We start from the raw sequence: 27,662 nt of genomic DNA on the forward strand, positions 1-27,662 counted from the left end.
CTTCAACAATATGTGAACTATGAAATTCCAGATGTTCAAGCTGGATTTAGAAAAGGCAGAGGAACCAGAGAGCAAATTACCAACTTCCCTTGGATCATCAAAAAAGCAAGAGTTCCAAAAAAAATCTGCTTTATTGACTATGCCAAAGCCTCTGACTGTGTGGATCACAACTAACTGTGGAAAATTCTGAAAGAGATGGGAATACCAGACCACCTGACCTGCCTCCTGAGAAATCTGTTTGCAGGTCAGGAAGCAACAGTTAGAATTGGACATGGAACAACAGACTGGTTCCAAATCAGGAAAGGAGCATGTCAAGGCTGTATATTGTCACCCTGCTTGTTTAACTTATAAGCAGAGTACATCACGCAAAATGCTGGATGAAGCACAAGCTGGAATTAAGATTGCTGGGAGAAATATCAATAACCTCAGATACACAGATGTTACCACCTTTATGGCACAAAGCAAAGAACTAAAGAGCCTCTTGATGAAAGTGGAAAAAGTTGGCTTAAAACTCAACATTCAGAAAACGAAGATCATGGCATCAGGTCCCGTCACTTCATGGCAAATACATGGGGAAACAATGGAAACAGTGAGAGACTTTATTTTGGGGGGCTCCAAAATCACTGCAGATGGTGACTCCAGCCATGAAATTGAAAGACACTTGCTCCTTGGAAGAAAAATTATGACCAACCTAGGCAGCATATTAAAAAGCAGAGACATTACTTTGCCAACAAAGGTCCATCTAGTCAAGGCTATGGTTTTTTCAATAGTCATGTATAGATGTGAGAGTTGGACTATAAAGAAAGCTGAGCACCGAAGAATTGATGCTTTTGAACTGTGGTGTTGGAGAATACTCTCGAGCGTCCCTTGGACTGCAAGCAGATCAAACCAGTCCATCCTAAAGGAAATCAGTCCTCAGTATGCATTGGAAGGACTGATGCTGAAGCTGAAGCTCCAGTACTTTGGCCACCTGATGCAAAGAACTGACTCACTGGAAAAGACCCTGATGCTGGGAAAGATTGAAGGCAGAAGGAGAAAGGGACGGCAGAGGATGAGATGGTTGGATGGCATCATCGACTCGATAGACACGAGTTTGAGCAAGCTCCAGGAGTTGGTGATGGACAGAGCGGCCTGGCGTGCTGCAGTCCATGGGGTTGCAGAGAGTCAAACACGACTGAGTGACTGAACCGAACTGACGTTACTCATCATGCCTGAATCCTTTTCCTTCCTAGGAAGAGAATTTTAGAAGACAGGAATGAGTTCATACTCTGGTCTACCTGGGGATAACACTGAATACTTTGAATACAAGATGCCCAGAAGACACAGAAATCACTTGAAGGGCCTGTGCTCACTTGTAACACCAGGTTTCTTACTTCTACTTCCCGGAAAAGCTACGTAACAGCTATGAGTTAGAGGCAAAATTGAGACCTTAGCTCAGCATCTATCCTGTGGCTGATTCTTAGGAGGAAGGAACAAATCCAAGCACTAAATGTTCACCCTGGAGACCTCACTGACTCAAGTGAGGACAGGCCACAGACCAACCTGTCTGCTAACTGCCTGTCAAATTCTTTTCTCCCCAGATGAAATCTAAAGTGAACACCTCAAACACACACATGAGGGAGGGAGAGGGTGAGAGGGAGAGGAGCTGCTCTGTGGGGGACACGGGTGGCAGGGCACAGTCCATTCTCCCAGGCCGCACCCTCCAGCTCCAGGCCCCAGGGGTATCGCCAAAGGATCTTGAAGGCCTGCCTCAGTGTCATTTCATTGCTTCTCAAAAGATATGAAAAATCAAAGAATAAACAGCAAATTAATACATGGTTGAAATTCATGGCTCAAGTGAGTGTTTAAAACCATTTCCATTTTCCTTGGCTGAAAAGGCCAGATATCCACAGGCTATGTGAAAAAGAAAACAAAGGCAACGATCCAAGTAATTCAGCCTGAAAACTTACTGTGCTCCAACCAGAGAAACTTGGGTCCTGTTAAAGTCCGAACAAGAAATTAATGAAAATGAGCCCAAAAACAGGCTTCAAATGCCAGACGGACAGGTGCTCTGACTGGGTCACATCCCTGCTCCATAATCTTGTCCCCAGAGCCCCGTTCCTAATAACTAACTTAAAAGTACAGCAGCTGAGCCTAAGATGCATCAACCTGTTTTTAAGACTGTCATGCAGATCTTTTGTAAACTGCATTTCTAGTGCTAAACTGGTGCATACATTTATCTCGTAGTTTTGTGTGTTGGCACAGTAGTCATTAAGCTTGTCTTTGAAAAGAACTGTTTGCCACCTCTGGAGGAGAGAGCAAAGAAGTTCCACTATGAAGTGAGATATCCTTTGTTTATGGGCTGGAATGCCTTCCACAATGCCCTGCTTAACCCTCACTGCTCTGGGAATTCTACCCAGCATGTTCGGTCAGGTTTCATACACCTACTGCCCAATTTAGCAAAAAGTAGCCCTTACTTTCTTGATCCAAACATAAAAATTCTCCAGCTCTCATAAAGTTCAAAGTCGAAATGCACAACTCTTCCTGCAGACAGAAAAAAAAAAAAGATTCCATTTCTCCTGGTCGCTATTCCCAAGTGAAAAGTGACAAAGTTTCGGGACCACCTGGAGAAGGGACCTCATACCTCAGAAACCCATTCAAAGGGTAGTTTTCCTGAAAAAGGCAAAGTTCACAGATATTCCCCATCTGAACACACTGTGCCAGTCCCCAAGTGGTGACAGATGACGCTGGCCTTGCCCTCAAGGCTCTCAAAGTCCAGTGAACAAGGCTGACCTCAAAAACAACAAGTCTCTGTTTCCCAACGCTTTCTTTAAAGTCAAGGACAGATCTCCCTGCAGAAAATAGATCCTGGAGATAGGCTGCAGAGAAGGAATGAGAACCCTGGGTGATCCTGCCTTAATTGAGAGCTTTCTTAATATACTTTCAAATGACGCAAGCAGCAGAGGACTTAAAGGCAAGACCTAGTACCTCACATGGGTTAAATTAATTCATGTCTCACCCTGGGCAACATCTCCATGAAGTTACTGTGTTTGTCCTTTATGTAAAAGGAAAAAAAAAAACTGGCATGTGGAATGTGCATAAAGCCAGTTGCCACAGGACCCAGATTCTCATCGGTTTTGCCACCACTAACTTGCTATGACCTGGGTCAATCCCTTCTCTTCTCTGATATTCTCTAGGCTCCTCTCTGCTCTAATGCTTCAACTTGGTACAACCACGATGTCTTCAATCCTTTCACATAAAGCACTTCCTCTGAGAGACTTTGTGCAGCCCTGGTGACCTTGGAGTCAGCGTTCTGAACAGCCCTCAGGATTATAGGCACCAAAATAAAGGTGACCCCCACCAGGGTGCTGGGCTTCTCTGGAGGCTCAGCGGTGAAGAATCTGCCTGCAATGCAGGAGCAGCAAGTTCAATCCCTGGGTCGGGAAGAACCACTAGAGAAGGGCACGACAACCCACTCCAGTATTCTTGCCTGGAGAATCCTATGGGCAGAGGAGCCTGGCGGGCCACAGCTCATAGGGTCACAAGGAGTCAAACACAAGTGAACCAACCTAGTTCCAGAGCCGACACGGGACGAGGCCAGCATCTGCCACGGCGCTGGCTTGGAACCCCACAGTTCTGACTCCTCCCGTCTCCCTCCTCGAGTCCCTTTGGAATCTTGCAAATCCTTGGAACTGACTGCCTCTAAAGCAGCGGTCCCCAACCTTTTTGACACCAGAAATCACTTTCGTGGAAGACAGTTTATCCATAGACAGTGTGAGGGGATGATTTAAGTGAATTACATTTATTGGGCACTTTATTTCTATTATTATTACATCAGCTCCATCTCAGATCATCAGGCATTAGATCTCAAAGGTTGAGGACCCCTGTTCTAAAGGGAAAAGTGAAAGCGTTAGTCGCTTAGTCATGTCCAACTCTTTGCAACCCCATGGACTATAGCCCGCCAGGCTCCTCTGTCCACGGAATTCTCCAAACAAAGATACTGGAGTGGGTAGCCATTCCCTTCTCCAGGGAATCTGCCAAACCAGGGATCAAACTCAGGTCTCCTGCATTGCAGGTAGATTCTTAAACATCTGAGCCACCAGGGAAGTGCCACTCCAAAGGCTACCTCCCAGTGCAGCCAAAAGAACTAAACTCCAAAATGTCCAACTTCTTCCTCTTGTCCACCGAGCAGACCAACACATTCATTCATTCACTTTCAGGAGTTAGCCTTTCCAAGAAAGAATGCTCTCCTCTCCTCTCCTCTCCCAGCTCAATTTCTACAAGACACATCCACCAGCTGAAGTGAGGAAAGACACTGGTCTCTTTACTAGCCACCAAGTCCAGAAGCCACAGAAAGGCAGTGTCTCTCCTAGTAGGACCTACAGACCATTTAATCTGAGGAGGAGGCTTGACAAGAAGCCCAGAGGCAGCTACATACATAGGAAGGCTGAATGGCAGATGGAGGAGGTACACACAGCAGACAGACCAAGCCTGTGGGTGCAGAGAACCAGCCTAGGTCAGAGGTGAGGATGGAAGCCAGTGCACAAGGCGCAGATGCCTCCAGGATGGTAATGTTTCCTATGTGTGCTGCCCCACATGGCAGCCCTGTCTGGATACTGAACAATGCACATGAGGAGTGTGTGACTAAGAAAATCAACTTTAACTGTGAGTTAACTTTAACTTAAGGTCTCACAGCTACAGGTGACTAGTGACAACTCCTGACAACACTGAGCTATGCTAGTCTCTCATAGACTGCACCCTCCCAAAGAAAGGACCAAACGTGACAGGACCCTTCTATACTTAAAAACAAATGAACTTTGGGGTGGGGTCAGTCCATCCATAACGACAGCTGACTTTGGAGTCTGTGCGCTTCCAGGAAGATGAGAACAGTTCAGTACTACCAACTCTTTCCCTACACGCCTAAACTTACCACCTTCAGAAACAGTGGGGATGAAACTGAGGTTTCACAGAGGTGAAGCTCCTGACTTTATTAGCCCATGATCTTGAGGAAGGCATCTCCTCTATGGACCACAAGGCATGTCACCACTAGGACAAGAGATTCAGAACAGGCCACCACAAAGGCCCCATCCAGCTGTAAGATTCTAAGAATGTACATGCCTCTCGGTCAAAATGTAAAACTTTTGTGCTTGAAGGACACCATCAAGCAAATGAAGAGACAACCCACAGAAGGAGAGAAAATGTTTGCAAAGCATGAATCTGATAAGGAACTGGTATCTAGAATATATAAAAAATTCTTACAACTCAATAATTTAAAAAAACTCAATTTTTTAAGTGGGCAAAATATCTGAATATGCATGTCTCTAAAGAATACGTACAAATGACTAATAAGCACAAGGAAAGAAGTTCAACATCACTAGTCATGAGAATTACAAATCTATAATGAGATACTACTTCACATCCTAAAGATGCAAGAACCCAGCAGATATACATTAACAGGTGTCAGGAAAGATGTGCAGAAACTGGAACCTTGACACAATGCTAGTGGGAATGTAAATGGTGCAGCTGCTTTGGGCAACAGTTGGACAGTTCCTCAAAATGTTAAAGTTACCATGTGACCATATGTCCCAGGAAATTCTACTCCTAGGTATATATACTCAAAAGAATTGAGAATGTAAGTTCATACAAAAACTTGTACATGAATGTTCAAAGCAGTATTCATATCACAATGCAAAAAATGGCAACAATCTAAACGTCTACCAATCGAGGTAAAGGACACATATCTATACAATGGAATACCATTCAGCCACAAAAGAAATTAAGTACAGATACAGGCTACAACACAAATGAATCTTGAAAACGGTATACTAAATGAAAGAAGCCAGACTTGATAGAGCACATATTATATAATTTAATTTATATAAAATGTCCAAAATAGGAAATTCCAGAGAGACAGAAAGCAGATTAGTGGTTCCCTGGGGCTGGGGAAGAGAGGGAGAGCTGGAAGAAAACAGGGAGTGATGGCTAATATGTATGGGGTTTCTTTTCAGGTGACGAAAATGTTCTAAGATTGATCTTGATGATGGCTGCATGACTCTGAATATAATAAAACCACTGAATTGTATAATTTAAAACGGTGAATTGTACAGTATGCAAATTATATCTCAATAAGGCTGTTTTTAAAAAAAATGTGCGTGCCTTCATCCCATCCACTTAGTGGAGACCAATTAATTGTTATTTATTTCCCCCAGGTCCCAACAAGTGCCAGTGGCGACCTTCTGAACCTGCACAGAACACAACTTAAGTTGAAGACGCCGCACTTATAAATGAGAGGCTATTTTTAAAGCGGCCTGCGTCGTCTCGCACACTTCACACACAGCAAGGGTGGAGCACTTTCTGCTGTCGCTAAGATGAAAAAGTCTAACCTAACCAGGATCAAAAGTGCATTTTTTTTTAAAGGCAAGGAAAGAAAAACTGCAGAAACTCACATATTCTAAGTCAGGCCCAAGGAGTCCTCCTGGGAACTAAACGAATTCTGCTTGTGAAAATTACCGGCACGACAGCTGTGAATGACACAGTTACGTATGTTCACAAGACCCCTGAGTCCTAGTGGGAGTGAGGCAGGTATCCCCACTTCTGAGAAGCCCACATCTGAGTCCCCTGATTCTGGGGTAACATGAAAGTCTGTCGTGCCAGGGACAAGGGAAGCCTTTAAAAGCCAGGCTACAGCTGGGAGTGAAATACTTCATCTGACGGTGTTCCTGGGGCCAGTGGCTAAAGAAGAAAGTCTAGGGGGACGGATTCTTGGCACCAGATGGGACTGTAGACTTAGGGAAGTGTGACTGCAAAGTAGGAAGGCTGTTCTGTTTAATCAACACACCAGAATCACATAAACAAGTGTTGTTCCCTTCAAAGGAGGAGGCTTGGGAAGCAGGCGGTGTGGTGCTGGGAATACCGCCACCCCTCAGAGCAGCTCCCAGGGCGACTTTCTCCAGAGCCCAGGACACCCTCCTCTTGAGAGTTTCACAGACAAGAGAATGTGGTGCTCTTTGAAGACAGATTTGATTTTCTCAGAAATACCCAGAATCTCTTTAGGAAAAGGCTAGTGAATAAGGTCAGTGATCAACCTGGTTCACCCCCACTTTTTGCCAGAAACAAAAGCAAAATGAAAAGTAGAAATGGGCTTTGAAAGTGATTCTGAACACAAGCGTTCCTGCATCACTGGGACAAGAGCACAGCCTCAGAACAACTGCTTTGAAGAGAGCACTGTGTTTTGGTTTTGTAGGTTCTGCTGTTTTCATTAAACAATCACATTCTCTCCCAAAGGGAGTATCTCCCTCTCTCCCATCCCTCCTGTCTCTCTCCCTCTCCCCTATCTCCATTTCTGCCTCTCTGTCCTGCTGTGGGTCCCCTCCATTGCTCTGTCCCTCTCTCCAAAGTTCTGTTCCCAGCTTGCAGAGAGAGACCATCGGGCCACATTAAGAAAGCAGTCAAAGCGATAAGGCAACCTCAGAGCAGCTGACACAGACACAGTGATGCTTCACTAACTGGTCCACTATTTACAAACGCCTCATGCCAGGAACCGAGCAGGAGGCAAACAAGGGCAGGCTGGGTCCCTGCCCGCAACAAGTTCACACTCTTGTTGGAAATAAGAAAACAGCGTAAGACCAAACTTAACACAAGTACATGGCTCAGGGAACAGGCTGCGCCCACCAGGGGCGACTCTGCGAAGCTCCTAGGGAAAAGCACCTGACTCCAGCTCACAAACCACCGGGACGGAAAGGAGTCAAGACCCACGGTCAGGACCTCCAGCCTCAATGGTTGTCCAGCTGGCATCCAGGAGCAGTGACGAGGCCTCCCCCGACCCCAACCCCCGTTATGCAAAGAGAAGGGAAGGGGCACGCTGCCCACCAACCTCCACCGACTGGGCCACACTGAGGAAAAGAGAAACAAAAATCCCAGGGCCCCTGTTCTGCACCTTAGCACTTGTTTTCTTTCCTCTTCTGAGTAACATTTAAATCGAGACAGAGCCAGGGTCTCCCACCTGGGCCGAGCAGGAACAAGACACAGCTGGTCACGTGCACTCACAAGTCCCCGTGGAAGCATTCAGGCAAGGACGCAGCCAAGTCTCGCGAGAGGCTGAGCTCTGGATTGTTCTGTGTTGCCGCACCGATAACTCTGTAGAGGGGGGCTTCAGGCTTCCCATCAGTGGGAACCAGATCCTGATCACTTAACTCAGCCCCTTTCTTTCCTCGGTGTCCCGAGGGCAAAGCAACAGCCTGACCACTGTCCAAGCAAAGATGGGGTGCAGTCCAGGTCCACCGCCTCCTGTAACAGGCGGGTAACTTCCTGTTGATACGACACCAGGTCCCTCTAGCACCCTGTCTGTCTGCTACGCCTCAGGCTCTTCAGGGGACAGAAGGAATGGGTCTGTCCGCTGAAAACACCTTCTGTAAAATGGCTATGGAAAGCAAATCCCTGACCCAGCGAACCGTCCGGGAAACCTGACGTGGCTGGAGGGGTCCCCCCCTCACCCGATGCCCATTCTCTTGCTCCCTCACGGGCAGGAGCCAGCGGTCCGTCTTCCCGAACCCAGGTTCCTCACCTGGAAAGCGGAGGACAGGGCAACCCCTACCTCCCAGGACTGTGGGAGGCTCAAGGAAGCAGCCGCGCTGGCAACAGTGAGCCCATGACTCCATGTCTCCCAGGAGTCATGGCTCCGCTCACCCTGCCAGCCGCCTAATCTCCTCTTTTACAGAAAAGGAAGAGACCGGGCAAGGAAGAGCAGCAGTGTGACCACAGCCCTGACTGCTCACTCCTACCACCCACCCACGCACAAGAACCCCCACACTTTCCCTTCATGAGTAACGCTTTTCACGGAGTGAAAATGCAATAAAATCGACGCAATGCCCAAACTTAAAACTCCTCCAAGTCCCATTTTAATTGGGTTCACAAGGTGCCTCAGGAGATGGTCAGTGGGCCACCCTGACTCTCTCCAGCCACAGCCCCACCCGACCTGGCAAGGCCTCTGAGCGGCGGGAATGCTTCCTCTGGAAGGAGTTTCTGGGCCAGTCCCCAAACCCAGGCCCGAACCAAAACCAGGGCCACGAAGCCTGCGTAGAGACCCACCTGGAGGTCCCGGCGTCACGCTGCCCCATTGGCCTCCGCTGCACTGAGGGGCGTATAGAGGCCAGCGGCCTATGAGGCCCAGCTTGCCTGCACCGCCGGCTGCCGGAGAGCGGGCTGCGGAGGCACAAAGCCTGATGTGGACCCAGGCCCTGCCAATTAGGAGGCCTCGGGGCCTCGTGTGAGCAGCTTCACCACTCTCACCTGTGAAATAAGGCCCTCAGTAGTCTCTTCCTCATGACTTTAAGGTGAGGATTAAAGGAGAACTAAGGAGATTACACATACAAAGCCCACCTGACTCAGTAGACACCAGCCACGAGCTCATAACAAAGGCAACTACCTCTGAGCCTTCAGTTATGGCCAAGAAGACAAGGGAGGCCAGCCACCCAGAACCAGATGACTGAGGAGAGACCCGCCCCCCGCACTTGGCAACTGGCCCCCTGATCCCTACCTACCCTCCCATACCCACTGGCCACTGCCCTCTTTGCCTAAAATAATGAAGCCGTCTGTGGCCAAATGATTCCTGCACGTTAATAGGCATGAAGAAAGTAAGAGAATAACTTACAAAGTAAAACAGGCGAGGGAGGGATGATCAAAACTATCTTATGAAAGACAAAAAAAAAATCGAAGAGATAAAAAAATTGAGATAACTCAAAGTCGGCTGAATGCCCAGCTTGCTCTGAAGAGACATTCTTTTGTCATCTGATTTTCCAGATGTCACAAGCGCCCCTGGCATCCTCAGACCTGCCAGTCAGATGGGAAATGCCTGATTTCAACCTGGATTCATGGCTGTAACAGAGAGGGTGGGAAGGAAACAGACCCGGGGACAGGCACCCTGGCCTGAGACCCCACTTGGTTCCTCTCTCACTGCAACCCTGAGCAAGTCAACTGCTGGGTCTGGAGGAGGAACACATCCATCTGAAGGCCTCTGGGGTCCTGCCCAATCCCAGCCTCACAGGGTCTGTGATTCACAGTCAGTACCACCAGAGTAAATCAGAACCAGCATCTAAGCTACTGTTCCCCACCCCCCATCCCCTGTCTTTAAGATTATCAGTTAGCTTATTCAGCTGACCGACCTAAAATAGCACCAAAGCTTTCTCAGCCCCAACCAAACTAGTCCCAACTCCACAGGGCTTTCCAGAAAAAAAGGTTTCTTAAACACCTCTCTTCTACCATATTCTTGCTGGGTATCACCACTTCCCCACATTCTAATTTAGAACCTTTGATGTTTAATTTCAGTCCCACCAGATAAAAATTCTGAAGACAGCTTTAGATAGATTCACTATTAATTTATATTTCAATAATTCAGAATTTGTGAATGCCCCAAAAGAAGCACACTTTTGCATTATCTTAAAAAAGAAAAAGGACTAAGGGACTAATTACTGGTATGAAAGGGCATCATTTTAACCATTTACTCATTCAAGCTGCTTTTGTACAATTTAAAAGGAGTCATTTAAACAGTGTTTCATTTTACCCCATGGTTATCTATTTACTGAAGAACATTCAAGGATGTCTTCCCTTTTAAATAGTGGTCACTTCTTTAGTACACATTAGAGTAAAATAATAAAACCACAGCTCTGCCAAAATGAGGGTTTGGGAGTGGTTCTTTGCATTAATTCATATTATCCTTTTGTACTCAGGCTTAAACTAAGTTAAGGCAGTAAGTGAGTATGTTTAACAGACTATATGTTACACATAACAAATGCTCCAAAAAGGACTTTATATATGATTAAATAATAGCTATTTTAAACTACTCTTTCTTTAATCTTCCCAGTTTTTAGTTCTGTAGTAATTTATATCACCAAAAAGCAAAACTGTTATAGACTACAGAAGTGCCTCCGGTAGGCTAGTTTAATGCTGTGCCCTAACCCTTTAGGAGCTCTGAATCCAGAGACCATCTGCTTGCAGGGCATTTACTTCTCGTGAACAAAAGCACAGCAAAGACACAGCTTTCCGCACCCCAGCAGTACCTTGTACAAGGACCCGTGCTGTAGATTCCTGTTTGCATCTGCTTCCTAGAAAGTGCCTCTCACAATGAGTGAGGCCGCTTCCCATTGTTGAGAGGATAAAAAACCCTGTAAATCAGAAGTGCTCCCTTTTGCCACCACTGCTGCAAAGCCTAACGGCCAGTTCTGTACTCGGGTGTCTGCAAACCGCTGGCCTTGTGCAACTTGAGCAGATCTGCTTTTGGTTTGTATTCCTGGCTGCCCCATCTTTCACCAGCTTCCATTTTCTAAGCCACATCAGAGCTTTTGGAAGTAGAAAGGGGGACAAATCCTGTAATAAATACCATAATAATAGCAAGGTTCTACTGTGTATGAAAATAGAATAATTAATAATCAAGGAACAGGAGACAGCAGAAACATACCAGGTGAGATATTTTTCTTCCACAACTAAAAGGAATATGAAGGAAGTATTTGCCTTAAAACTCAACTGCAGCAAGCAAACACTACAAAACTAAAGGCTCAGTTTTTGCATTCGGGCCTTACTTATCTGTCAGCTACCTGAAATGAATGTTTCCCTTGAAAGAATCCTGGTCCCCAAGTGCATGGCACCCAAAGCAAGGTAAAGAATAAGCAGCCTTGATGCCTTTCATCTCAGTCAGTGGTTCAAAAGAGATGACGAGTCTGGTGCTCAGGGTTCCAGGACTTGCAGCTCTAACCAGATGCTCTGGGTGTCTACCAGACATCCAAGAAAGAGGCTGTGCTCTCTCCAAGCCCCTAAGATTTCCTTTCCCATGGCCTGAGATAAGGAACAAATGAGGTCACTCATCAAAGGACGACTGATTTCAAGGAGCTGCGGGGGTGGGAGTGTAAATCGATAGGGGCTTAGTGGAAGCCAATGCAGCAGGAAATATGGAATTAAAACGCACTGTCCTCCCACCCAGAGAGTTTACTTCTAAGTACTTATCCCAGAGAAATGTTTACTTGTACACACAAAGAGCACATACAAGGATGTTCAAGGCAGCATTGTTTCAAACGGCAAAACTTTAGGAACTAACCTAACTGCTCACCAGAAAGAGAACAACTAAATAAACTATGGCACATACATGGAATATTTTATGGCAGCTAAGGAGTTGTCAGATTTCTACACACAGATACGGAAGGATCTGTAAGACACATTAAGGGAGCAAAAATATAAGCTTTACAGTGCACGCAGTCTCCTTCCACTTGCATAAAACTTTTAAATACCCAAACTGCATAAATATCTATTTCAAAATGCACAGATGATATACACATACAGACATAGTTTAAAAAAAAAATATGAAACTGATTATTGTGATTAGAAGGAGCTGGATAGGCAAAAGAAAACTGTCATTTTATCTGTATTGTTTTAACAGTTTAGAAGAACATATTCATGTATTATTTATATAAATTATTTCTATAAATTTGAATGATGATTTACTGTAAGAACACAAAATATGAAAAACAAAGAAAGCCTTTCTCTGACCCCACGTGGTGGGTTTTCCTCATAAAAGGGCAACCTGGCAGAGGAAGCCCATCACAGCACCAGCTACAATCTGGACCCCTGAGTCTGATATGCTTTGCAGAGCAGGTCTCGATAAATATTTGCTGAATAATGGTGTCTTGACTTCCTGTCTTATAAACAAGAGCACTTACACACTACAAAAGTATCTGTGAGTACGCCGTGCTAGACCTCCCCATGGATGCAAGGAAGGGAGGCAGGGAGGGCCCCTCAGAAGATGACCACGGCTGGGAAATCATGAACCTCACAGCCAGCCTGCTCTGCATCCCCAGGCCTAGCTGACCAAAGATACCCTCTCCTTCCTTCCCAGGTGGGTCCACCTGTCAGCCGCATCTCTCCTGAGAAGGGTGCAGCCGGCCTTCCCTCCCTCAGGTCGGCCCCCCAATTCCCTCCAGCCTGACCCTCACGTTCACTCATTCAAAAATTTCAACAGGTGATTTCTAAATCACCCATCAACCAGTAGGGAGGAAGAAAAGAAATTAGCAGAAGTAACTGCTTTGTGGTTCTGCAGAAAAAAGTCATTTTCCTCAGCCTGGACAGTGTCTGGGACCCTGCTTAGTTAAAAATCTCCAAAAGAAGTCTTCATGCTACAAAGTGTGTGTCAGAAATAGCTAACTGTCCATCCACCCACCGCACTCTTCCCCAGCCCTCATGCACACATGGAGGACGGGTCCTCCACTCAGACACTTCCTCTTCCAACCCCATCTTTAGCTTTTCTCACTGAGCCCTCCTCCCCACCTCCCAGGGCCAGTCTGCCTGCCCAGTCAAGCACATCACTGTCCACAAGAACCCCAGCTGCGAGAATCCCAATCTTACCTGAATTAAAAAGGGAAGACACCTTCTGGCACTTTCCTATTTCAGACACATGGGCATAACAGGTCTTGGGGACATATCCTACAGGGCTGATGGCAGAGGGCCCCAGGACTAGGAGCATGACAAGAAGCTCAAGTCTATTCCAGAATGACCTGCCAACCCCCACCGCCACCCCATGGGGCAAGGACACCCACTAACAGTGCTTCCTGTGACTCAGAGTCCAAGCAAGCAGTAACACTCCGCTCAGGCACCAGCATCCCAGAGCCTCTGCAATCTCTTTAGAGACTTTCCGGGGGGTGGGGGGTGCAGGTGAGGGTCTGTTCTAGACTACCCCCCCCCGCCCCCGTACCACCACCACCACCACTAGGAGTTAACAAGATTAAGTGTCTCTACTGCTGGGCAAGTACTTCTATAGTAAGTCTTTCTCACGTTTTGCAGACAGTTAGGTTAGAAAAAGCAGCTACCCACGAATCTGCTACATGGGTCTTCTGTTTCTCACACAATCATTTTTAATATTGAACTTGAGCTGAGGTTAAAGAAGGAATGCATCTCCCAGGGAGGGACCCCAAAGACCCTCCCTGAAGCCAGCTGATGGGACGCACGTTTCAGGTGGTGTGTAAGGGGGAGCTGCTGGAGGCCAGTCAGACTGTGCCTGGGGGACGGGGGTGCTGGGGTGCAGGGTGGGATCCCGAGACCCTCTTTTAAGCCCCTTTCCAGCTGTGTCTGATAACAGTTTCTACCCTTTGGACTTTTCAGTTAGCTCAGTTAATAAATTACAAACACACACGTACTTCTTTTTTCCCCAGCTAAGCCAATTTGTGTTTCTGCAACTGGTAATCCAACAAGTTCTGGCCAATACACCAACATATCCTCACTCCAAAATAGGCTCATTTTTTAAAATACATTTTGTTTTTTTAAGAGTCTTTTGGTGTGGACCATTTTTTAAGTCTTTAGTGAATTTGTTACAATATTCCTTCCATTTTATGTTTTGGTCTTTTTTGGCCACAAGGCATGGGGGATCTTCAGTTTCCGGACCAGGGATCAAACCTGCGGCCCCTGCATTAAGGGGAGTCTTAACCACCGGACCACCAGGGAAGTCTCTAAGATAGGCTCATTTTTAAAGGGTCTAACCAGGAAAGTTCCAGTGTTTGAGGTGTGTCTATAAAACAATGAGATCAGCTTTTTAACAATCCTTAAAGGATCCTTTGGGAATTCTTCTTAGGGAACTTTAATAGAAGTAAATCTGAATCCTTTAAGACTCAGATTTGATTTCTGAAAAACTGCCGATACTCAAAATGTGTTCAATAAAAGGTCAATCTAGGAAACTTGTTTTTTGTCAACGTGAGGTAAGATGACAAAAGAGATGCTATAACTTGTACAAGACATAAATGGACTCTCCATTAAGATCAGGAAACCAAATCTGGATTAAATGTTACTACACAAGTCCATCCAGTCTGGTCATTTTGCTGCCCTTCCTCCACCAACATTCACACGAAATGTCTCACAAACACACATACATACACAAGTACAACCACTCACACATGGTTCACACACAATGCTGATCACAGAAGCCAGCGTATGATGCAGGGATTCAAAAAGTATTAAGCACGTGTCTTACTTCTCTCCTGCTTCAAATATAAAGAGCTACATTTGCCAAGAAATATACAACGCTGAAACTTAAGGCAAACTCTGACAGGTATTTCCTGGGATTGTCATTAATATTGGACAATGAAAGTCAGCCTCTCAGGCAAATATTAATCATTAGCCAATTGTTGAAAATTAACTACTAATCTATAAAGTACATGCCATGGAGCCCTGCACAGTCTTTCATTTATGGACCTACTCATTTCATATGCATTTCCTCATGTGCCTACTGTGCCCTTAAGCAGAGTGAAGCTCACAACACCACAGAGATCAACCAGACTCCAGCCTCAGCATGTGCTACATTCGTCCAAAGTCAGTTAGCTCATCATCCAAAAAGCCAGGCTGTCAGAGCCCAGAGACCACACAAAGAACTGCACTCCACACACCAAGCAACATCCCACAGTAGTTACAGAATAAGGTGAAAAGGGGTGAATGTCTGCAAAAAGGAAAGCAAGTACTATTTACACAGGCTGGTGGGGTAGAAGTTGGGGACAAGGACCAGAGAAGGCTGAAGTGAGGGCAACATAGGAGCAATCCTTAAAAAAAAAAAAAACAGAATCTAAAGGCATGCAGAAATACACACAGTTCAAACAGAAAGACAGAGATGAGGTACAGAACTAAAAGCCACCTTCTAGGCAAAGCCCATGCAGCCAAGTTATAACACTGTGTTTCAGGTATTTCAATTCAATTCACACCATTCAGTATGTGAGATGCTAAACCCTGGGGCATGCAGAGCCAATGAACTTGCTTTTTAAACCCAGGAAACCCAGTGTGGGGATCTCAGCCATGGAGGACAGAACGCAATCAAAGTAGGCTGTCCCCCAGCGTTCCTGGCCCTCGTAAAGCATCTGGTCTCACTGACAAGAATCCCCAGGCGGCACTGCTTCACAGGGAGGCTCCCAGCACTCTGCTGCTACTAGCCCTGGAGTTGGAGCACAAAACCTCCAGGAATGCTCAGTAGGGAAACCCAGCTCCAACGGCACCTTCAGCCACAGGGACATAAGAAGCAGGGTCAAAAGACCCTCAGCTCTTCAGTAGTTAACACTGGGAACTTGCCACCCACCCCCAACCGAGGATTTCAGAGGTGTCCATGGAGAGACCTGCCACCTGAGGAAATCCTGAGTTCAGAGGAGAGACTGAAGGGTGAGGAGCTTCTCCTGAGAGTGGTCATTCAGTGGTCCTCAACAACCCGCGTTTATGAGCATCGTGTACACCCCTCTGGGCTCCGTGCTGTTGGGGTTCCAAAAGGATTCACTGTGAACTGTATTCTGAAGAGGCTTGATAAGATAAAGATAAGATGTGCACATAAATAACTAAAATATAGAGTGCTTCATATGCAAAGTGCCGAGAGCAGTTCAGATAAAAGTGTTACTTCTAATAAGGTTCAGAAAAGGCTTCACAGAAGAGACAACCTTTTGAGAGTCTTCCCAAAGACAGTGATGATGATGAAGAGGTGGGAGGGAGCAAGAGGTATTTCAGATGGAGAAAAGGCCAGGAGGTGGACCAGAGTAGGGAGGGGTGTTTAGGAAAGGCTGGTGGATGAATAGAATGGGGTTGGGGGGGAGCAGGGCATGAAGGAGAGGCACAGAGAGTCAACCAGAAAAGGTCAGGCAGACCAAGGAGGACTTGGACTTCCTTCGGACAGCAGATTGCCCCTGAAGCCTCATGTTCAGTCCTCCAGCAAAAGCCACCCAACCGCAGAGTGAATGGAGAAGAAGGGGAAGACGCAGGGGGCTTTACTGAGGCCCAGTGTCCGCAACCTAAAAACATAAAGGTGGGACTTCTGTGCTGGTCCAGTGGCTAAGACTCTACGCAGGGGGCCCAGCTTGGATCCCTGGTCAGGGAACTAGATTCCACATGCCACAAGCAAGACCTGATACAGTCAAATGAGTAAATAAATTAAACACTTATTAAAAAAACACACAAAGACAAGATGAAAAGGGGCTCAAAGGGAGTCAAAGACTTAAAACCATCTCTCTGAGTTTCTGAAGCATTGGGGGCCACGGGCACCCCCCCTCCATGGCTGCAGACATTGAGGAAGCTGGGGGCCCCTCTCTGGAAGGTCCTAATTTGAGGCTGTTTAGCGCTGCAGAGCCTTGGGGGTGGGGTGGGAGTTCCAGGTACAGGATACCCAGACTGAGGCTTCAGTCAGTTGCTAATGAGAAACTGAAGTTCGGAAAGCCAAATAAAGCATTTTCTACCACAGTGAAGTACAGGAACTGTGATCGTCCCCACTCTGACACTCCATAAAGAAGCGCTCTCCACCCCCCTGCCCCGTGCTAAGAAGAAAATTAAATGAATGATATATGCTTTCAATAAGCAGAACCCCTGCTACTGACTGATCTAGGAGGGAGATGGCTGTGGGAACTGAGTTGCACCGTTTCCATGACTGCAGCCTCCATGGGTCCCTGCAAGTCCACAAAGGAAAGCTGCGCAGAAACTTGAGACTGTTTATATATATATTTTTTAAAAACACTACCCCTGGGAAAACTTGCTGCCCCCAAGGTAATCTCAAATGCCCAAAGCTGGCTCAGTGATGTGCAACCCAGGCCAAACCCACACTGGACCAAGAGTGACGGCCGCATTTCTTAGGCAATGAAAGTAATAATCTCACGACAAACTACCTGCAACAGGCAGAAACATGTTGCACAAAACTGGCCCTGAACTGTACTCTATGGGTACAGTACTGTACTCTAAGTCTCAACATCCACATTCCCAACAGAGCTTGCAGGCAAAGAAAACCACCAGCTCCCTGACACGTACAGCTTTGCAATCCGTATGGGTCTTTGCCCTTTGATTTGCCATTCACATTCATTGAAAGGTACTTACTACAGATGAAAAATAAGCTTCGTTCAGCTGCCTCTAAACCAATCCCAAAAATAGAGCAATCACTTTGGTACAAATGGGGTCAAATGTATTATAAAAAAAAAAAAAAACTTGCTCCCTGGCAGGAGGACTGACATGGCATGGGACCTTGCTGAGAGTCAGGGGGAAATCCACAGAGTTTTCCCTTCCTACAGTGGGAAAAGAGACATTTAAAGAGTTAGGCAGAGATTAAACTCATCCGGCCATGTGACCAGCCAAGTAAATGGAGACACAAACTAGAATGCTCTAAGCTTTAGAATATTAAGAGGTCAAAGAAATATATGTTGGTATTTAAAAAAGGCTTGCCAAACTAACACCCTGCCCTCTCCCACTCACAAAGACCACTGTTTAAGAACTGCCAAGAAAAGATCCACTGGGAAGGGACAGCAGGGGTTAGGAAGAAAGATTTATTCATTTCCTATAGTTTATTTATTTCCTATATTTATTCCCCCAGTTATTAGCTGAGAAATCCAAATGGTCTGACACTTCTTATATTAGTGCCCTGAATTTCCCTGGGGGAAAAAAAATCAGAATATTAATTGACTTATACATGCAGCTACATTAATTATTCCATTGATCTGAATTAATCTGCCTTTCTGAAAGGTATTTATTTTCTAAGTTTGTTTAATCATGTTCTCTTGAGCTACAAAAAGCAACAAACTGGGTCACCATCCACGTTGTTAAATTTGGTAACAAGGCTGACACCATCTGTGGCCTAGACTGATGATCTAGCCCCACTGATGGGGGCTTTTCACTACTTCTGCTTCTCCTTTGAAATGCCTGTCTAAAGGCACATGTCTACAACCAAATCAGAAGCTATTTAAAATACCCAGAGTCACATAAATCATCTCTAACATAGTATAAATATATACTAACAGTCAGTCTTTATCTGTATATCCAACTCCCATTTCCAGTTGTACTTGCAGTAGCAGTATCCATAATTTTTTAAAATTCTCTACACATCAGACTACAAAAGCCCAAAGATGACGAGAAATCACACTACATATAAAATATGCTGCACATTAGAGATGCAACATGAAATCCCGTACATAAACCATGAAGTCTAAAGTCAAAAGAGCATAATGTCACCGTCTCCAGACCCTGGGAGAGCTCTCCCCACCCTAGTTCTACCTTCAGTACATGCAGCTAAGAACATTCAGACCTATTAAAATACAGCTTCAACATAAGAAACCAAAAGCAAATGGAACCAGCTGAAAGGGGGAAAAGCAAACCAGGAGAGAAAATTGCTGTTATCCAGGACCAGGCCCTCATTCACCTCATTTCTGCATGGGCTCCGGTCATGAAGGACTGATCCTTGCAAAGAGGATGCCACAGCACCAGAAAAATCTTGAATTCTGAATCATCAGGGCAAGATTACAGGATGTCAGAGGTAAAAACAACCCTGGCGATCTTCTCGTCCGGTCCCCTGAATTGACAGATGGGTCAACAGCAATGCAGAAAGGATCTGGGAAACGCCCCAAAGTACAGACAGTTGACAGCCCAGTAGGACAATTCCTAGTCCCATTCCAGTGCTCTTCAGTGCTTTTTTTTTAAACTATATCAACCTTTCCCAAAGGAAGTTCCATGAAACACTGTGATGCACGCTGCCAAAAAAATGTTTAAAGAATCCATGACCAATTACTTTCAGGGACTAAGCTGAGTTAAACAAAATGAAACTGGTTTTTTAACTACAGACTTTCCTGGAGCTTTTACTGAGTTAATGTGCACGATAAATCTTTAAAAGAGCAATAAAGTATATGGAAGTATCCTAATTTATTTCACTATAGAATCATTTTATCCTGAAGCATGTCATAGGACTAACAGGAGGAACTTAGACACTCTATTATATTATTCTCAGAATTATGTTCTATGATGATTAGTTTTGTCGTGTTCCACTTCTGCAACAATAGCTGATGTACAAAATCTATATAACTCTCTACTTACCAGAAAAACTGACCAAAGTACCCCAAACTCCCAAATAACACTAGATTAAGTAAAAAAAAAAAGCTAACATCACCAGGAAGAGAATGGTAGAACCAAAAAAAGGCTACATGGAGAGAAAAGTTATTTTTAAATCTGCTACAAACCTCTTCCATGAAAAGTTTCACATCTATTTATACAAAATTCATGACTTTAAACACTTCATTCATTCAGTATAAATTTGAGAATACAGGTCAAAAGAAAAAAAAAAAAACACCACTGCAAAACTCTGAAACATCACATGCATCGTTGTAAATTTCAACCACCCAGAAAGCCAGCTGCCAACTTCAGTACTGAGGTCATTGACAAGCACACATCAAGACAAGCAGCAATTCTAAGGACACTTACCAAGTTATGATTTGTTGAATTAGAATCATCTTCAGGGAATGGGATGTAAATAGCTAAGGCCACACAATTGGCAAAAATAGCCAATAATATAAATATGTCAAATGGTCTGAAAGTTTTTGTTAAGGTATATATGCGTCATGCTAACATACACCATCTCTCTCATCACACTCTCAATCACACCATCTTTTTTTTTTTTTTTCTTTTCAATCACACCATCTTGAACTGCTTTTTAACTGACAATCTTACACACAAATCCTTATTCAAATGACTGCTGTGACGATGAGGTTTCCAGCAGCAGTGATCACCAGTGGTCAACTCACAGCAGATCTTCCTATCAAATGACCTCTCCACGAGTCCTTTTCTTCTGCGGCAAGGATTACGTTACACTCATCCTTCTGTTGGACATTCTATATGAAAACCTAAAAGTTCATCCAACTAGGGCACTGTGTGAACCAGGTTTCTGCTTCATATCATTTTCACAGCAATAAGGGCCTTAGAAAGCTAAATTCCTGGCTGTTGTAGACACAAAGAAAAATCATCATGAGATAAATCTCTTTCACAAATCCCTGCCACCACATGTTAGAGCCCTTTTCTTGGTGGCTCTTCTTGGCCAGCTCCGCCTGGATCTCCTGTCTGGACTAGGACAGGACAAGTCACCAAGGACCTTTTCCAAACCACCTGTGACTATCTCGTAGCTATTCCAATCCTGTAACAAGCGAGTCAGGCTTCACCTCCCTCCTCTGCTTTCCTTACTAATCAGCAGTTACCACTGTTTCTGATTTGAGCTGGACTGGAGCTCAGTTTATAATGTGTTGTTACTGTGTTCAATTCATAAACAAATCAAATACAAGGCCATAAGAAATCAGCAGCAGACACTTTCAGAGTTCGATTTAACATTTCTAAATCTCAGGGGTCTGTCTGGAAGAATCACTCTGCGAGCAGCCTCAACAGATACTTGCTTAAACATTCTGGTGTTATTAAGAGACACTGTCAAAACTGGCAATACAAAATTTGACATCTGCCAAAAATGACTGTTTTTCCTCTCTTGGTTTTCAGCCTTTCCAAATGCAAGGTTTCACAAGCACCAATCTAATCTCTAACTCCAGGCTTGGCTGTACAACACTGTTTCTCCCAAACACTCATCCACTAAAGGCAAAGCCACAGTTTCACTAAACACCTCCAAGTCCTAAAGTTTGGAGAATGTGCACAGATCTGCATTCACCTTGACTTCCTTCTGGACAATCCAAAGATGCTGAAGGAAATAAAGACCCCTCATGTCTCTGCTCCATTGCGTTTCATGAAACCTCAGCCTTTTGAAGAACTTCAACACTCACTGAAACATGGATGTGAATGATATTATTCCCTTACTAATTTGATGGGTTTATTTTTCAAGACACTTTTCCTTCCCTCATAGTTATTCTTTTAACTCACCTAGTATTACAAAATCTCTTATGTAGGGATCCAACTTTAAGGCAGTCTACTTTAAAAAGACTTCAGAAACTCCTTTTCATCTTTCCTTTTGGCAATTCCTTCTAAAACTTAAAAAGTCAATTGCCCCAAAGCCATCCTATATGAAAACACACTCACTGCCTCTGCCATCTCCCACATCACCATTCTGCCTTTTAAGTTTCCCGATACCTAAATGATAAACCAGCAAATCAGAGAAGTACTGATGTTATTTAGGAAAACCAGACAGAAGACTACTTTTTCATCACGGTGAAAAAAGTTTCAGATTGTAGGTAATACTGGAGCCTATCCTTCTGCCACAAGATTCTGACAAGCCAAGCAGAACAGAGTGTCAGAGAAATAGATGGGGCTGATCCTAAATATCCCTTCCTTGTTCCCCCAAGTGCAGGACACACTGCCTTGCCTCCATGTATAAACAAACAGCAGGTTCAAAAACCTCATTCACCCAGTGCTGACAGAGCCTGGCACACAGCTGACTTTAGAAGGCTGTCTGTGCCCTGCTCCCAGAACTTAAAGGAAACTCTCAACTGAAAACAACACATCACACAGCGTTTCAGGATCTATTCTGCAAACGCTTCCCATCTGCAGGGCGGCTTCTCCCTGCACTGGCAGCCACAGCCCCTAATTCCTGCACACACGTGTCTGGCAATGCGGGAAAGGGAGTTAGCACCACCATCCAGGAGTTCGCTCCGTTCACATAAATTACTATATACAAATTACGGTGCACAAAGAGAAACAGCACCAGGCCTCCCACCTCACTCTGCATGAAATTAATGACCCCACCGAGAGGTCTCTGCTTACTCAGAGTCACGTCAAGCCAACCTGAGGAGGAGGAGACCTTTGTGACTAAGTACGATCTGACTAAGTGCTCCTGCCATGCCGCTGAGAGACCAACCCCCTCCGAGGGACCCCCCTCCCTGTGGATCCCGCTCCCTCCTGGGCCGACTCCAGTGTTCAGTCCTCAGACTCAAAAAGAACCTAAAGAGAAAAACACATCCACACAGCCCCAGCCATGTGAGAGACACCGCGACACCCGCTGGAGAAGAGACATCTGTTCTGGAAAGGAAACGCACATGAAAACCCCTCAAAGCCTACCCTGGGCTACTCTCTCCACAACCTTTCTAGACAGTTACCTCATTTTAACTCTCTGTGAGCATAGGAAATAGCCAGTTAAGACAGAGGGCGGACAAAGGGCTGCCTTGGTAGGCACTCAAATGATAAGGGGGTTCCAGCTCCACTCGCCAGCCAGCCGGTAACCAGTGTCCTCTCTTTGGAGCATGGCCTCTCGACCCGGGCTCGGTGGGAAAGCCCTACATCCATACTCCTTCCCAAGCCTAGGGACTGCTCAAGGGCCCGGGTCAACCCCGAATATAATTCTGGGAAAAGGAAATGCTGTGTTTTACCAAACCAGTGAATCATCTGACTAATTAGAAAGCTATTTGCTCAGAAAGAAGACCTCAGTCAACCTTTTCTGATGGGTGGCAGGGACTGGAGCCTGGCCTCCAGGTTAAGGGAGGAGGTGAGCAGGCAATGCACCCCAGTTTTCCAAGATCTGAGCCCTAATAACCTGCCTGGGGCATCGGGAGCTCAGGTTTAAAAATACAAAGGAGAAACCCAGAAATGTAGCTCCAGTCCAAGGACACAGAATTTTTTTTTTTTTTTATAAAGGCAACAACTGCAAATTCCTCCACGGAGAGGGCTGGGCGCTAACCCTCTCTCGGGCTTTGGAAGACGCACACACAAACCTCTCCCTCCACAGGCTCCCTCATGCTCACATTTCAAATGCTGTTTTGGAACTTGTCAAAAGGAAATTCCAGGAAACCATAGCACTGATGACCAAATCGCTCCCTCCCTGTGAAGCAAATGTTCATATTTGTAGCTACCTGAACAATCAGACTCACCAAATGGCAGACCTACAAGCAACCTTAGCATTACTTGGAGTATCCAAAGCAAATTTCAAACATCAGAATGAGAAGATTCCACTAAAGGTCAAAAATGTCTTTATTCCTAGTAGTTTTTTTGTTTTTAATGAGCATACCTTCTTTGTAATAGGTTCAATGCATACCACTGCCAAAAAACAAAGGTGCATTTAAACTAACCATCTAGTGTCAGATGACCAAAGGTTAATTTAATTATCTACCCCTTTGAAGTTTCAGGTTGTCATTCCCTCCCCTGCCACCACTACACACACACACCCACATACACACACACACACACGCAGTAACCTAAATTTACCCAGAGAGATAGCCATCTGTACCCAGAGGAGATAGAAAATTATATACCATGAAATCCTATACACACAGCTTCTACTGCTCACATTCCAAAGTGCTATCACTTTGTTAAGTGCCATTTCAGACAACAAATCCTTTTAAAGAACAGATGGTAAAAGAGAAAATGAGAAAGACTTCCCCCAGAAAAGGATACTTCCATTCCACTATACTAATGCAGGCTCTTCGGATGGGGTTATTGAGAGACAAACAGAAAAGGGCACGGGCAGGTCGGCTGTTGGACGAGTTACCCTGTTTTTTGCTCTTGGCGTATTGCTGACGTTTTCTTTGGGAGAGAGATCCGACAGGTGGGGGTGCGGAGGTGCTCATAGTTTGGGCAGCCTTGGCCTGTCTAGCAGCGTCGATTGCAGCTTGCCAAGACAGGACGGTTTGCTTGGAGCTATTCGGCTGAGAAGTTGGTCCTTCACCAGAAAGAGGGAGCCTGGTGCCTCTTGCATAGTTTGCCTCTGGGAAGAAGGAGAAAAAAAGAAAAATTTAAAAAAAAAAAAAAGACACAATGAGAATCCAGTGTCAGAAGTAAGCTGAAGTGGTTTCCCATCAAGAAGAGCAGGGAAATCATCCCCATGTTTGCACTGGAAACCTCATATCCCATTTTTCAGAAGCAGGGTTTGGTCATCCAGAGCAGCAAGAAAAGTCCCTGAGCTCTGCGCAAAGTGTCAGTAACACATGATGACCGCTGCATTTCGCCCAAGTTAGTACCTCTCTACATCCATATCTTCACAAGAAGTCTTTCAGTGCATTCCTTCAGACAAACTGAGGTCATTTCCACTTATATTCCAAATCTTTTCTGACTTTCAAAGCCTGTGTATCTCTAGTGAGTTAACAGATACATACCACAGCTTTACTCTAAAATAACTACCATCACCAAAAAAAAAAAAAAAGGCAGTGGCAATAATTCAATAGTCTTAATCATTTACAGGGTGTTACTCCAACATCTTTCCACAGCCACAAATGCATTTTTTTGAGCATGGGGAAAAAAAATAAAAAACTCCTCCACTGGCACCAGGGCAATACCAAGAGCCCCATAACAAATATCTAGATTATGCACTGACACTTCCTGCAAATGAAAATTCATGATGCTTGGGACTCATTTCCTCCACAGGCTTCCGAAAACAGCAAACATCTTTAGGGCTTTTTTGCATTTTAAATTGCAGCCGCAGCAGCCAAACCAGCAACCAGAGAAACAGACAAGGCAGGCAGCCTGCATCCTTACACCTAGGAGAGACAGGCTGAGTTATGTCAGGGGCCCTCAAGGCCTAAACAGGAACCATCTCAGCATAGACTGGGACCCAAGTGCACACAGGATAGAACCCCAAGGAGACTTCATGTGCAAAGCCCTCTCCAGCCTGGGGTCAGGCCAGGACCCAGGCAGGTCTCCCAGGTACCTGCCTGCCTTGGGTCACAACCTCCTTACTGAGACAGAAGTCAAAGCGAGAGGGATGGGCATTTGTGAAACCAATTCTTGCACAAGGGAGAGTCAGAGCCGAGCACAGGTCTGCCTGGTTAGCAGCCTGGGAGGGGTCCACAGGAGTGGGCAGCAGAGGTCTGAACCCAGGGAGGAGTCGTCCCAAGTCTTACCTTGGGGAGCGCTCATTGGGAAAGCTGTGAGCCCTCAGAGGGCTGTGGGGACTCCAGCGACCTCTAAGGAGGAGTGAAGAGGGCTGGCCAGGAGCTGCACCCCCTCCCTTCGACCCAGCCCGGCCGGCCGGCAGCGTGGTAACTGCACGTGGTGCCCGGGCCGGGCTAAGGAGAGGAGCCCCACAGCGGCTGTGACTCCCCGGGCATTGCTAGGTTACCGACGTGTGCACAGCCGCGCTGGGAGCGGGAATACACTTTCCATCCGACCCTCTGGCCAGCGATTCCGAGACCCAGCCTCCCTCTCAAGGGTAGCGAAGTGCTTCACCCACCGACGAGAAGGGTGAAACCTGGCAACCCCGTAATTTTCCAGATGCCACCAGAGACCTTCTTCCTAATCTACCAGGGGGCGGGAAAGGAGGCAAAGAGGCTAGAAAGGGGGCTCGAGCTGAAGACTCACAGCCACCCTCTTCCCATCGCTCGCGAGCGTTGGAGGAAAGTTGAGCCCGAGGACACTGAACCAGAATCACCTAGGCTCGCCGCCCCTCCGGCGGCGGCACCGTACTCCACGGACCCCACGGCCACCCCCACCCCACAAATGCAGAATTAACTCTGACATTCAAGGCCTGAAGGGGAGAATGGAGTGGTTGTCACGCATCTCCCCTTTCTATGTAGATGACACCGAGCTAGAAGCATCCTCTCCAACCCCCTCAACCCACCAGCGCATCAGAGACGGAGGGGGGTGGTGAGAAGGAAGAGGGGGTGGGAAGAGGAGGACCATGACAAGGATGAGATTTGGCAGCGGGTGCCCAGGCTCTGGCTGCTCACCGTTCGCGTGGTCCGCTTGCTGCTGCCGTTGATGCTGCATTTTTTTCATCATCATCATCATCATCATCCACGAACATTTATTGAGCGCCTACTGTGTGCAGGGCACTGTGCTAGGCGTTGGGGCGGGGGAGGAACGGGTAAGGGGGTGACCGATAGGTGAGAGCCGCGGTCCCTGCCCTTAGTCAAGCTTCAGCAGGGGGTGGGGAGGGACGGGGACAGATAACAGAAAATAAGAATAATTTATAAAAAACCGCTGGCCACCCACGCTCCCTCTTTTTCAAAATCGGAGCAAAATAAACTTTTTCTAAAAAATAAGATCAGATGTATATATTATCCTGATAATATATACATGTAATTTTTTTGCTGCAAAGGAGAATTGGCTTGGTCCCCCCCTCTAGCGGAGGGACGCCGCGGGGATGTCGGCCCGGCCGCCGGGGCCGTTCGGCGCGCCCCCCATGCCCGCCCGCTCGCCCGCCGCGGTGCCCGGTGGCCGGTGCCCGCCGCCGCCGCCGCCGCCCGCGCCGCCGCTGGCTCGGGACCGCGGGCAGTCGGAGCTCACATCCGGGGACGGAGGCGCTCGCTCGCTCACTCCGCGCCCGCCGCGCCGCGCCGCACGCCGGCTTCGCCCTGGCGACGCTGCGCGCCCGCCGCCGCGTCCCCCTCCCTCCCCCCGCCCGCCCCGGGCCTCCCACGGGCTGCGCTGCGCCCCGGCGATCGGAGGCCGGCCCGCGGCTCGCCCCGCACGGCCCGCGCGGTGCGGGTGGCCGCCGCGTGGGACTCGGGGGCCCGCCACCCCGGCCTGGCTCGGCTGACCCGCGGGCGCCAAAGGGTTAAGCGCGCTCCAGCCGCGGGCCGCCTGCTTAACCCCCTCGGCGCCGCGGCGTGCTCTCCCCTTCCCCCCCGAACGCGCGGGCGCGGCCCGCGGATCCCGCCGAGGCCGGGTGCGGAGGAACCGCTCCTCCACCGGCATTTCTTCGGGGCGGGCGGCCGGGGGACTTTAGGCTCCCGCGGCGGGCCTTGGCTCCCGGCTCCATCCTCCCCCGCTGCACACCTGGAGGACGCCCCGCCCCCTGGGAACACAGGTGCGGGCGGGAGGTCGTCGCTTGGGTGGCGAGGGGCTCTGCCCGGCTCCCCAACTGCTCCGGAGCGGGGCTGGAGCCCCGTACCTTTCCTCGGCTCTTTCCAATTGCGGGGGTGCTGGGGAGCCCGGCTGACTGCCCCAGGTAACAGCCCCTTTAGATCTAACCTGGTTTGCAAAGTGTCCCCCATCCCACCCCCGCCCAGCGCAGGATCTGGCTTTGCTGT

At 47.0% G+C, this 27,662-nt stretch overlaps 1 protein-coding gene across 5 annotated transcripts in view; it reads right to left on the minus strand.

Moving 5' to 3' along the window:
* Positions 1–26,798, minus strand: part of CACNA1D (calcium voltage-gated channel subunit alpha1 D) — a 344,231-nt gene extending 317,433 nt beyond the window's left edge. For 3 of the 5 annotated variants that reach the window (XM_043886202.1, XM_043886200.1, XM_043886201.1), the window contains exons 1-3: positions 26,358–26,797; positions 24,091–24,400; positions 20,200–20,305 (exon numbers count right to left, since the gene is read on the minus strand). In XM_043886202.1, coding sequence (XP_043742137.1) covers positions 20,200–20,305; positions 24,091–24,400; positions 26,358–26,424 — 483 coding nt within the window. In that variant the 5' untranslated portion in view covers positions 26,425–26,797. Of the gene's footprint in view, positions 1–20,199; positions 20,306–24,090; positions 24,401–26,357 lie in introns of all 5 variants that reach the window. The other 2 variants (XM_043886198.1, XM_043886203.1) reach the window with 2 other exon arrangements.
* Positions 26,799–27,662: the final 864 nt, after the last annotated feature.

Source organism: Cervus elaphus, chromosome 24 (assembly GCF_910594005.1).
Source record: "Cervus elaphus chromosome 24, mCerEla1.1, whole genome shotgun sequence".
In the NCBI taxonomy this organism is placed as follows: Eukaryota; Metazoa; Chordata; class Mammalia; order Artiodactyla; family Cervidae; genus Cervus; species Cervus elaphus.